Source organism: Trichomonas vaginalis, assembly GCF_026262505.1.
Source record: "Trichomonas vaginalis G3 chromosome Unknown ctg_60, whole genome shotgun sequence".
Lineage (NCBI taxonomy): Eukaryota > Parabasalia > Trichomonadida > Trichomonadidae > Trichomonas > Trichomonas vaginalis.
The window spans coordinates 1-12,429 of NW_026529148.1; the positions used below are offsets into that span (position 1 = coordinate 1).

The 12,429-nt window shown below is 31.6% G+C and overlaps 8 pseudogenes across 8 annotated transcripts; all 8 read left to right on the forward strand.

Moving 5' to 3' along the window:
- Positions 1–560: 560 nt before the first annotated feature.
- Positions 561–1,207, forward strand: TVAGG3_1067140 (annotated as a pseudogene). The gene has a single exon: positions 563–1,207. A coding segment is annotated over exon 1 (645 nt).
- Positions 1,208–2,079: 872 nt separating this feature from the next.
- Positions 2,080–2,482, forward strand: TVAGG3_1067150 (annotated as a pseudogene). Its single transcript has one exon. A coding segment is annotated over exon 1 (403 nt).
- Positions 2,483–2,646: 164 nt separating this feature from the next.
- Positions 2,647–4,093, forward strand: TVAGG3_1067160 (annotated as a pseudogene). Its single transcript has one exon — positions 2,649–4,093. A coding segment is annotated over exon 1 (1,445 nt).
- A 1,279-nt stretch (positions 4,094–5,372) lies between these two features.
- TVAGG3_1067170 lies at positions 5,373–6,392 on the forward strand (annotated as a pseudogene). Its single transcript has one exon. A coding segment is annotated over exon 1 (1,020 nt).
- A 30-nt stretch (positions 6,393–6,422) lies between these two features.
- TVAGG3_1067180 lies at positions 6,423–8,682 on the forward strand (annotated as a pseudogene). Its single transcript has one exon. A coding segment is annotated over exon 1 (2,260 nt).
- Positions 8,683–8,834: 152 nt separating this feature from the next.
- TVAGG3_1067190 lies at positions 8,835–8,929 on the forward strand (annotated as a pseudogene). Its single transcript has one exon — positions 8,837–8,929. A coding segment is annotated over exon 1 (93 nt).
- Positions 8,930–10,102: 1,173 nt separating this feature from the next.
- On the forward strand, positions 10,103–10,513 carry TVAGG3_1067200 (annotated as a pseudogene). Its single transcript has one exon — positions 10,103–10,512. A coding segment is annotated over exon 1 (410 nt).
- Positions 10,514–10,672: 159 nt separating this feature from the next.
- Positions 10,673–11,788, forward strand: TVAGG3_1067210 (annotated as a pseudogene). The gene has a single exon. A coding segment is annotated over exon 1 (1,116 nt).
- Positions 11,789–12,429: the final 641 nt, after the last annotated feature.

Consider the following 12,429-nt stretch of genomic DNA (forward strand, 5'->3'; position numbering starts at 1 on the left):
AGATAATGATGGAAAACGCTTTCTTTTGCAGCATTTAAATAATTAGAGAAATAGCCGAACTTCTTATTTCGCATGGTAAAATATCAATAAAAAGATAATGATGGAAAACCGCTCTTTTTGCAGCATTTATATAATAGTAGAGAAATAGCCGAAACTTCTTATTTCACACGTATAAATATCAATGAAAAAGATAATGATGGAAAAACCGCTCTTTATGCAGCATTTATATAATAGTAGAAACAGCCGAACTTCTTATTTCACATGGTATAAATATCAATGAAAAATAATGATGGAAACCGCTCTTCTTTTGCAGCATTAATAATAGTAAGAAACAGCCGAATTCTTTTCGCATGGTATAAATATCAATGAAAAAGATAATGATGGAAAACCGCTTTCATAGCAGCATAGAAATAGTAAGAGAACAGCCGAACTTCTTATTTCGCATGGTATAAATATCAATGAAAAAGATAATGATGGAAAAACGCTCTTTTTTGCAGCACTAAATAGTAGAGAAACAGCCGAACTTCTTATTTCGCATGGTATAAATATCAATGAAAAAGATAATGATGGACAACCGCTCTTTTATGCAGCACTAAATAGTAAAGAAACAGCCGAAACTTCTTATTTCGCATGGTATAAATATCAATGAAAAAGATAATGATGGAAAACCGCTTTTTTGATGCAGCATTTTATAATAAATAGAGAAATAGCCGAACTTCTTATTTCGCATGGTATAAATATCAATGAAAAAGATAATGATGGAAAAACCGCTCTCATTTTGCAGCAATAAATAGTAAAGAAAACAGCCGAACTTCTTATTTCGCATGGTATAAATATCAATGAAAAAGATAATGATGGAAAACCGCTCTTTTTGAGCAGCATTATAATAGAGAAACAGCCGAACTTCTTATTTCACATGGTATAATATCAATGAAAAAGATAATGATGGAAAACCGCTCTTCATTTGCAGCAATAATAATGTAAGAAACAGCCGAACTTCTTATTTCGCATGGTATAAATATCAATGAAAAAGATAATGATGGAAAACCGCTCTTCATTTGCAGCATTTTATAATAATAGAGAAACAGCCGAAATTCTTATTTCGCATGGTATAAATATCAATGAAAAAGATAATGATGGAAAACCGCTCTTTTTGCAGCATTTTTATAATAATAGAGAAACAGCCGAAATTCTTATTTCGCATGGTATAAATATCAATGAAAAAGATAATGATGGACAAACCGCTCTTTTTGAGGCAGCATAATAGTAGAGAAACAGCCGAACTTCTTATTTCGCATGGTATAAATATCAATGAAAAAGATAATGATGGAAAACCGCTCTTTTTGATGCAGCACTAAAATAGTAGAGAAAAGCCGAACTTCTTATTTCGCATGGTATAAATATCAATGAAAAAGATAATGATGGAAAACCGCTCTTTTGAGCAGCACTAATAATAGTAGAGAAATAGCCGAACTTCTTATTTCGCACGGTATAAATATCAATGAAAAAGATAATGATGGAAAACCGCTCTTTTTGATGCAGCACTAGAAATAGTAGAGAAACAGCCGAACTTCTTATTTCGCATGTATAAATATCAATGAAAAAGATAATGATGGAAAACCGCTCTTTTTGATGCAGCATAAATAGTAGAGAAACAGCCAAACTTCTTATTTCGCATGGTATAAATATCAATGAAAAAGATAATGATGGAAAACCGCTCTTCTTTGCAGCATATAAAATAGTAAAGAAATAGCCAAACTTCTTATTTCGCATGGTATAAATATCAATGAAAAAGATAATGATGGAAAACCGCTCTCTTCATTCAGCATTTTATAATATAGAGAAACAGCCGAAACTTCTTATTTCGCATGGTATAAATATCAATGAAAAAGATAATGATGGAAACCGCTCTTTGCAGCATTATATAGTAAGAAACAGCCGAACTTCTTATTTCGCATGGTATAAATATCAATGAAAAAGATAATGATGGAAAAACCGCTCTTTTTGAGCAGCATTATAATAGTAGAGAAACAGCCGAACTTCTTATTTCGCATGGTATAAATATCAATGAAAAAGATAATGATGGAAAACCGCTCTTTTTGAGCAGCATTATAATAGTAGAGAAATAGCCGAACTTCTTATTTCGCATGGTATAAATATCAATGAAAAAGATAATGATGGAAAACCGCTCTTTTTTGCAGCATTAAATAATGTAGAAACAGCCGAACTTCTTATTTCGCATGGTATAAATATCAATGAAAAAGATAATGATGGAAAACCGCTCTTCATTTGCAGCATTTTATAATAATAGAGAAATAGCCGAACTTCTTATTTCGCATGGTATAAATATCAATGAAAAAGATAATGATGGAAAACCGCTCTTCATTTGCAGCATTTTATAATAATAGAGAAACAGCCGAAATTCTTATTTCGCATGGTATAAATATCAATGAAAAAGATAATGATGGAAACCGCTCTTCATGCAGCATTAATAGTAAGAACAGCCGAAACTTCTTATTTCGCATGGTATAAATATCAATGAAAAAGATAATGATGGAAAAACCGCTCTTTTTGAGCAGCATTTTATAATAGTAGAGAAACAGCCGAAACTTCTTATTTCGCATGGTATAAATATCAATGAAAAAGATAATGATGGACAAACCGCTCTTTTTGAGCAGCATTTTATAATAGTAGAGAAACAGCCGAACTTCTTATTTCACGCATGGTATAAATATCAATGAAAAAGATAATGATGGAAAACCGCTCTTTTTTGCAGCATTTATAATAGTAGAGAAACAGCCGAACTTCTTATTTCGCATGGTATAAATATCAATGAAAAAGATAATGATGGAAAAACCGCTCTTTTTGAGCAGCATTTTAAATAGTAGAGAAATAGCCGAACTTCTTATTTCACATGGTATAAATATCAATGAAAAAGATAATGATGGAAAACCGCTCTTTTTGATGCAGCATTAAATAGTAGAGAAACAGCCAAACTTCTTATTTCGCATGGTATAAATATCAATGAAAAAGATAATGATGGAAAACCGCTCTTTTTGAGGCAGCATTTTATAATAGTAGAGAAATAGCCGAACTTCTTATTTCGCATGGTATAAATATCAATGAAAAAGATAATGATGGAAAACCGCTCTTTTTGAGCAGCATTTTATAATAGTAGAGAAATAGCCGAACTTCTTATTTCACATGGTATAAATATCAATGAAAAAGATAATGATGGAAAACCGCTCTTCATTTTGCAGCATTTTATAATAATAGAGAAACAGCCGAATTCTTATTTCGCATGGTATAAATATCAATGAAAAAGATAATGATGGAAAACCGCTCTTCATGCAGCATTATATAGTAAAGAAACAGCCGAAACTTCTTATTTCGCATGGTATAAATATCAATGAAAAAGATAATGATGGAAAACCGCTCTTTTTGAGCAGCATTTTATAATAGTAGAGAAATAGCCGAACTTCTTATTTCACATGGTATAAATATCAATGAAAAAGATAATGATGGAAAACCGCTCTTTTTGAGCAGCTTTATAATAGTAGAAAACAGCCGAAACTTCTTATTTCGCATGGTATAAATATCAATGAAAAAGATAATGATGGAAAACCGCTTCTTTTTGCAGCATTTTATAATAGTAGAGAAATAGCCGAACTTCTTATTTCACATGGTATAAATATCAATGAAAAAGATAATGATGGACAAACCGCTCTTTTTGCAGCATTTTATAATAAAGAAACAGCCGAACTTCTTATTTCGCATGGTATAAATATCAATGAAAAAGATAATGATGGACAAACCGCTCTTTTTGAGGCAGCATTTTATAATAGTAGAGAAATAGCCGAACTTCTTATTTCGCATGGTATAAATATCAATGAAAAAGATAATGATGGAAAACCGCTCTTTTTGAGCAGCATTTTATAAGTAGAGAAATAGCCGAACTTCTTATTTCGCATGGTATAAATATCAATGAAAAAGATAATGATGGAAAACCGCTCTTCTTTTGCAGCATTTATATAATAGAGAAATAGCCGAAACTTCTTATTTCGCATGGTATAAATATCAATGAAAAAGATAATGATGGAAAACCGCTCTTTTGAGCAGCATTTTATAATAGTAGAGAAACAGCCGAAATTCTTATTTCGCATGGTATAAATATCAATGAAAAAGATAATGATGGAAAAACCGCTCTTTTTGAGCAGCATTTTATAGTAGAGAAATAGCCGAATTCTTATTTCATGGTATAAATATCAATGAAAAAGATAATGATGGAAAACCGCTCTTTTTGCAGCATTTTATAATATAGAGAAACAGCCGAACTTCTTATTTCGCATGGTATAAATATCAATGAAAAAGATAATGATGGAAAACCGCTCTTTTTGAGCAGCATTTTATAATAGTAGAGAAATAGCCGAACTTCTTATTTCACATGGTATAAATATCAATGAAAAAGATAATGATGGAAAACCGCTCTTCTTTTGATGCAGCATTAAATAATAGTAAAGAAACAGCCGAATTCTTATTTCGCATGGTATAAATATCAATGAAAAAGATAATGATGGAAAACCGCTCTTTTTGATGCAGCATTAAATAGTAGAGAAACAGCCGAACTTCTTATTTCGCATGGTATAAATATCAATGAAAAAGATAATGATGGAAAACCGCTCTTTTTTGCAGCACATAAAATAGTAGAGAAACAGCCGAAACTTCTTATTTCGCATGGTATAAATATCAATGAAAAAGATAATGATGGAAAACCGCTCTTTTTGATGCAGCATTTTATAATATAGAGAAACAGCCGAATTCTTATTTCGCATGGTATAAATATCAATGAAAAAGATAATGATGGAAAACCGCTCTTTTTGATGCAGCACTAGAATAATAGTAGAGAAACAGCCGAACTTCTTATTTCGCATGGTATAAATATCAATGAAAAAGATAATGATGGAAAAACCGCTCTTTTGCAGCATTATAATAGTAGAGAAATAGCCGAACTTCTTATTTCGCATGGTATAAATATCAATGAAAAAGATAATGATGGAAAACCGCTCTTTGAGCAGCACTATATAGTAGAGAAACAGCCGAACTTCTTATTTCGCATGGTATAAATATCAATGAAAAAGATAATGATGGAAAAACCGCTTCATTTTGCAGCATTATAATAGTAGAGAAACAGCCGAACTGCTTATTTCGCATGGTATAAATATCAATGAAAAAGATAATGATGGAAAAACCGCTCTTTTTGATGCAGCATTTTATAATAGTAGAGAAATAGCCGAACTTCTTATTTCACATGGTATAAATATCAATGAAAAAGATAATGATGGACAAACCGCTCTTTTTGAGGCAGCATTTTATAATAGTAGAGAAATAGCCGAACTTCTTATTTCGCATGGTATAAATATCAATGAAAAAGATAATGATGGAAAACCGCTCTTTTTTGCAGCATTAAATAATCGTAAAGAAACAGCCGAAATTCTTATTTCGCATGGTATAAATATCAATGAAAAAGATAATGATGGAAAAACCGCTCTTTTTGCAGCACTAAAATAGTAGAGAAACAGCCGAACTTCTTATTTCGCATGGTATAAATATCAATGAAAAAGATAATGATGGAAAACCGCTCTTTTTGATGCAGCAATAATAGTAGAGAAATAGCCGAACTTCTTATTTCGCATGGTATAAATATCAATGAAAAAGATAATGATGGAAAACCGCTCTTTTTGATGCAGCACTAGAAATAGTAGAGAAACAGCCGAACTTCTTATTTCGCATGGTATAAATATCAATGAAAAAGATAATGATGGAAAACCGCTCTTTTTGCAGCATTTATAATAATAGAGAAATAGCCGAACTTCTTATTTCGCATGGTATAAATATCAATGAAAAAGATAATGATGGAAAACCGCTCTTGAGCAGCATTAATAGTAAGAAACAGCCGAACTTCTTATTTCGCATGGTATAAATATCAATGAAAAAGATAATGATGGAAAACCGCTCTTTTTGAGCAGCACTATAATAGTAGAGAAACAGCCGAACTTCTTATTTCGCATGGTATAAATATCAATGAAAAAGATAATGATGGAAAACCGCTCTTTTTGATGCAGCATTTTATAATAGTAGAGAAACAGCCGAACTTCTTATTTCGCATGGTATAAATATCAATGAAAAAGATAATGATGGAAAAACCGCTCTTCATTTTGCAGCATTTTATAATAATAGAGAAATAGCCGAAATTCTTATTTCGCATGGTATAAATATCAATGAAAAAGATAATGATGGAAAACCGCTCTTCATGCAGCATTTATATAATAAGAGAAACAGCCGAAATTCTTATTTCGCATGGTATAAATATCAATGAAAAAGATAATGATGGAAAACCGCTCTTTTTGATGCAGCACTATAATAGTAGAGAAACAGCCGAACTTCTTATTTCGCATGGTATAAATATCAATGAAAAAGATAATGATGGAAAAACCGCTCTTTTTGATGCAGCACTAGAAAATAGTAGAGAAACAGCCGAACTTCTTATTTCGCATGGTATAAATATCAATGAAAAAGATAATGATGGAAAAACCGCTCTTTTTGAGCAGCACTAGAAAATAGTAGAGAAACAGCCGAACTTCTTATTTCGCATGGTATAAATATCAATGAAAAAGATAATGATGGAAAACCGCTCTTTTTGCAGCATTTAAATAATAGAGAAACAGCCGAACTTCTTATTTCGCATGGTATAAATATCAATGAAAAAGATAATGATGGAAAAACCGCTTCATATGCAGCATTTTATAATAATAGAGAAAGCCGAACTTCTTATTTCGCATGGTATAAATATCAATGAAAAAGATAATGATGGAAAAACCGCTCTTTTTGATGCAGCACTAGATAATAGTAGAGAAACAGCCGAACTTCTTATTTCGCATGGTATAAATATCAATGAAAAAGATAATGATGGAAAAACCGCTCTCTTTTGAGCAGCACTAGAAAATAGTAGAGAAACAGCCGAACTTCTTATTTCGCATGGTATAAATATCAATGAAAAAGATAATGATGGAAAACCGCTCTTTTTGCACTAGAAAATAGTAGAGAAACAGCCAAATTCTTATTTCGCATGGTATAAATATCAATGAAAAAGATAATGATGGAAAACCGCTCTTTTTGCAGCATTTTATAATAGTAGAGAATAGCCGAACTTCTTATTTCGCATGGTATAAATATCAATGAAAAAGATAATGATGGAAAACCGCTCTTTTTGAGCAGCATTATAATATAGAGAAAAGCCGAACTTCTTATTTCGCATGGTATAAATATCAATGAAAAAGATAATGATGGAAAACCGCTCTTCATTTTGCAGCATTAAATAATAGTAAGAAACAGCCGAACTTCTTATTTCGCATGGTATAAATATCAATGAAAAAGATAATGATGGAAAACCGCTCTTCATGCAGCATTAATAAGATAAAGAAACAGCCGAAACTTCTTATTTCGCATGGTATAAATATCAATGAAAAAGATAATGATGGACAAACCGCTCTTTGAGGCAGCATTTTATAATAGTAGAGAAATAGCCGAACTTCTTATTTCGCATGGTATAAATATCAATGAAAAAGATAATGATGGAAAACCGCTCTTTTTGAGCAGCATTTATAATAGTAGAGAAATAGCCGAACTTCTTATTTCGCATGGTATAAATATCAATGAAAAAGATAATGATGGAAAAACCGCTCTTCATTTTAGCATTTTATAATAGAGAAATAGCCGAACTTCTTATTTCGCATGGTATAAATATCAATGAAAAAAGATTGAAATGGAAAACGCTCTTTCATTGCAGCAGACTAAAATATAAGAAACAGCCGAAATTCTTATTTCGCATGGTATAAATATCAATGAAAAAGATAATGATGGACAAACCGCTTTTTGAGGCAGCATAGATAATAGTAGAGAAATAGCCGAACTTCTTATTTCCATGGTATAAATATCAATGAAAAAGATAATGATGGAAAACCGCTCTTTTTGAGGCAGCATTTTATAATAGTAGAGAAATAGCCGAACTTCTTATTTCGCATGGTATAAATATCAATGAAAAAGATAATGATGGAAAACCGCTCTTCATTTTAGCAGCACATATATAATAGAGAAAATAGCCGAACTTCTTATTTCGCATGGTATAAATATCAATGAAAAAGATAATGATGGAAAACCGCTCTTTTTTGCAGCATTTTATAAATAGAAGAAACAGCCGAAACTTCTTATTTCGCATGGTATAAATATCATGATGAAAAGATAATGATGGACAAAACCGCTCTCTTTTTGCAGCATTTTATAATATAGAGAAATACGAACTTCTTATTTCGCATGGTATAAATATCAATGAAAAAGATAATGATGGACAAACCGCTCTTTTTGCAGCATTTTAATAATAGAGAAATAGCCGAACTTCTTATTTCACACGTATAAATATCAATGAAAAAGATAATGATGGAAAACCGCTTCATTTTGCAGCATTATAATAGTAGAGAAACAGCCGAACTTCTTATTTCGCATGGTATAAATATCAATGAAAAAGATAATGATGGAAAACCGCTCTTTTTGATGCAGCACTAGAATAATAGTAGAGAAACAGCCGAACTTCTTATTTCGCATGGTATAAATATCAATGAAAAAGATAATGATGGAAAACCGCTTTTTTGATGCAGCACTAGAAAATAGTAGAGAAACAGCCGAACTTCTTATTTCGCATGGTATAAATATCAATGAAAAAGATAATGATGGAAGAACCGCTCTTCATATTGCAGCATTTTATAATAATAGAGAAATAGCCGAAATTCTTATTTCGCATGGTATAAATATCAATGAAAAAGATAATATTGGACAAACCGCTCTTCATAAAGCAACACGTTATATAGATAAAGAAACAACCGAAATTCTTATTTAGCATGGTATAAATATCAATGAAAAAGATAATGATGGAAGAACCGCTCTTCATTTTGCAGCATTAAATAATCGTAAAGAAACAGCCGAACTTCTTATTTCGCATGGTATAAATATCAATGAAAAAGATAATGATGGAAAAACCGCTCTTTTTGATGCAGCACTAGAAAATAGTAGAGAAACAGCCGAACTTCTTATTTAGCATGGTATAAATATCAATGAAAAAGATAATGATGGACAAACCGCTCTTTTTGAGGCAGCATTTTATAATAGTAGAGAAATAGCCGAACTTCTTATTTCACACGGTATAAATATCAATGAAAAAGATAATGATGGACAAACCGCTCTTTTTGAGGCAGCATTTTATAATAGTAGAGAAATAGCCGAACTTCTTATTTCACATGGTATAAATATCAATGAAAAAGATAATGATGGACAAACCGCTCTTTTTGAGGCAGCATTTTATAATAGTAGAGAAATAGCCGAACTTCTTATTTCACACGGTATAAATATCAATGAAAAAGATAATGATGGAAGAACCGCTCTTCATTTTGCAGCATTAAATAATCGTAAAGAAACAGCCGAACTTCTTATTTCGCATGGTATAAATATCAATGAAAAAGATAATGATGGAAAAACCGCTCTTTTTGATGCAGCACTAGAAAATAGTAGAGAAACAGCCGAACTTCTTATTTCGCATGGTATAAATATCAATGAAAAAGATAATGATGGAAAAACCGCTCTTTTTGATGCAGCACTAGAAAATAGTAGAGAAACAGCCGAACTTCTTATTTCGCATGGTATAAATATCAATGAAAAAGATAATGATGGAAAACCGCTCTTCATTTTGCAGCATTTTATAATAATAGAGAAACAGCCGAACTTCTTATTTCGCATGGTATAAATATCAATGAAAAAGATAATGATGGAAAACCGCTCTTTTTGATGCAGCACTAATAATAGTAGAGAAACAGCCAAACTTCTTAATTCGCATGGTATAAATATCAATGAAAAAGATAATGATGGAAAACCGCTCTTTTTGATGCACAGAATAAAGTAGAGAAACAGCCGAACTTCTTATTTCGCATGGTATAAATATCAATGAAAAAGATAATGATGGAAAAACCGCTCTTTTTGATGCAGCTAAATAGTAGAGAAACAGCCGAACTTCTTATTTCGCATGGTATAAATATCAATGAAAAAGATAATGATGGAAAACCGCTCTTTTTGATGCAGCACTAGAAAATAGTAGAGAAACAGCCGAACTTCTTATTTCGCATGGTATAAATATCAATGAAAAAGATAATGATGGAAAACCGCTCTTTTTGATGCAGCACTAGAAAATAGTAGAGAAACAGCCGAACTTCTTATTTCGCATGGTATAAATATCAATGAAAAAGATAATGATGGAAAAACCGCTCTTCATTTTGCAGCATTTTATAATAATAGAGAAATAGCCGAAATTCTTATTTCGCATGGTATAAATATCAATGAAAAAGATAATGATGGACAAACCGCTCTTCATTGCACTTTATATAGTAAAGAAACAGCCGAAATTCTTATTTCGCATGGTATAAATATCAATGAAAAAGATAATGATGGAAAACCGCTCTTCATTTGCAGCATTAATAATAGTAAAGAAACAGCCGAACTTCTTATTTCGCATGGTATAAATATCAATGAAAAAGATAATGATGGAAAAACCGCTCTTTTTGATGCAGCACTAGAAAATAGTAGAGAAACAGCCGAACTTCTTATTTAGCATGGTATAAATATCAATGAAAAAGATAATGATGGACAAACCGCTCTTTTTGAGGCAGCATTTTATAATAGTAGAGAAATAGCCGAACTTCTTATTTCACACGGTATAAATATCAATGAAAAAGATAATGATGGACAAACCGCTCTTTTTGAGGCAGCATTTTATAATAGTAGAGAAATAGCCGAACTTCTTATTTCACACGGTATAAATATCAATGAAAAAGATAATGATGGAAAAACCGCTCTTCATTTTGCAGCATTAAATAATCGTAAAGAAACAGCCGAACTTCTTATTTCGCATGGTATAAATATCAATGAAAAAGATAATGATGGAAAAACCGCTCTTTTTGATGCAGCACTAGAAAATAGTAGAGAAACAGCCGAACTTCTTATTTCGCATGGTATAAATATCAATGAAAAAGATAATGATGGAAAAACCGCTCTTTTTGATGCAGCACTAGAAAATAGTAGAGAAACAGCCGAACTTCTTATTTCGCATGGTATAAATATCAATGAAAAAGATAATGATGGAAAAACCGCTCTTTTTGAGGCAGCATTTTATAATAATAGAGAAATAGCCAAACTTCTTATTTCGCATGGTATAAATATCAATGAAAAAGATAATGATGGAAAAACCGCTCTTTTTGATGCAGCACTAGAAAATAGTAGAGAAACAGCCGAACTTCTTATTTCGCATGGTATAAATATCAATGAAAAAGATAATGATGGAAAAACCGCTCTTTTTGATGCAGCACTAAAATAGTAAGAAACAGCCGAACTTCTTATTTCGCATGGTATAAATATCAATGAAAAAGATAATGATGGAAAAACCGCTCTTTTTGATGCAGCACTAGAAAATAGTAGAGAAACAGCCGAACTTCTTATTTCGCATGGTATAAATATCAATGAAAAAGATAATGATGGAAAAACCGCTCTTTTTGATGCAGCACTAGAAAATAGTAGAGAAACAGCCGAACTTCTTATTTCGCATGGTATAAATATCAATGAAAAAGATAATGATGGACAAACCGCTCTTCATAGCAGTTTATAGATAAAGAAACAGCCGAACTTATTTAGCATGGTATAAATATCAATGAAAAAGATAATGATGGAAAAACCGCTCTTCATTTTGCAGCATTAAATAATAGTAAGAAACAGCCGAACTTCTTATTTCGCATGGTATAAATATCAATGAAAAAGATAATGATGGAAAAACCGCTCTTTTTGATGCAGCACAAAATAGTAGAGAAACAGCCAAACTTCTTATTTCGCATGGTATAAATATCAATGAAAAAGATAATGATGGAAGAACCGCTCTTTTTGAGGCAGCATTTTATAATAGTAGAGAAATAGCCGAACTTCTTATTTCGCATGGTATAAATATCAATGAAAAAGATAATGATGGACAAACCGCTCTTTTTGAGGCAGCATTTTATAATAGTAGAGAAATAGCCGAACTTCTTATTTCACATGGTATAAATATCAATGAAAAAGATAATGATGGAAAAACCGCTCTTCATTTTGCAGCATTATAATAATGTAAAGAAACAGCCGAACTTCTTATTTCGCATGGTATAAATATCAATGAAAAAGATAATGATGGAAAAACCGCTCTTTTTGATGCAGCACTAGAAAATAGTAGAGAAACAGCCGAACTTCTTATTTCGCATGGTATAAATATCAATGAAAAAGATAATGATGGAAAAACCGCTCTTTTTGATG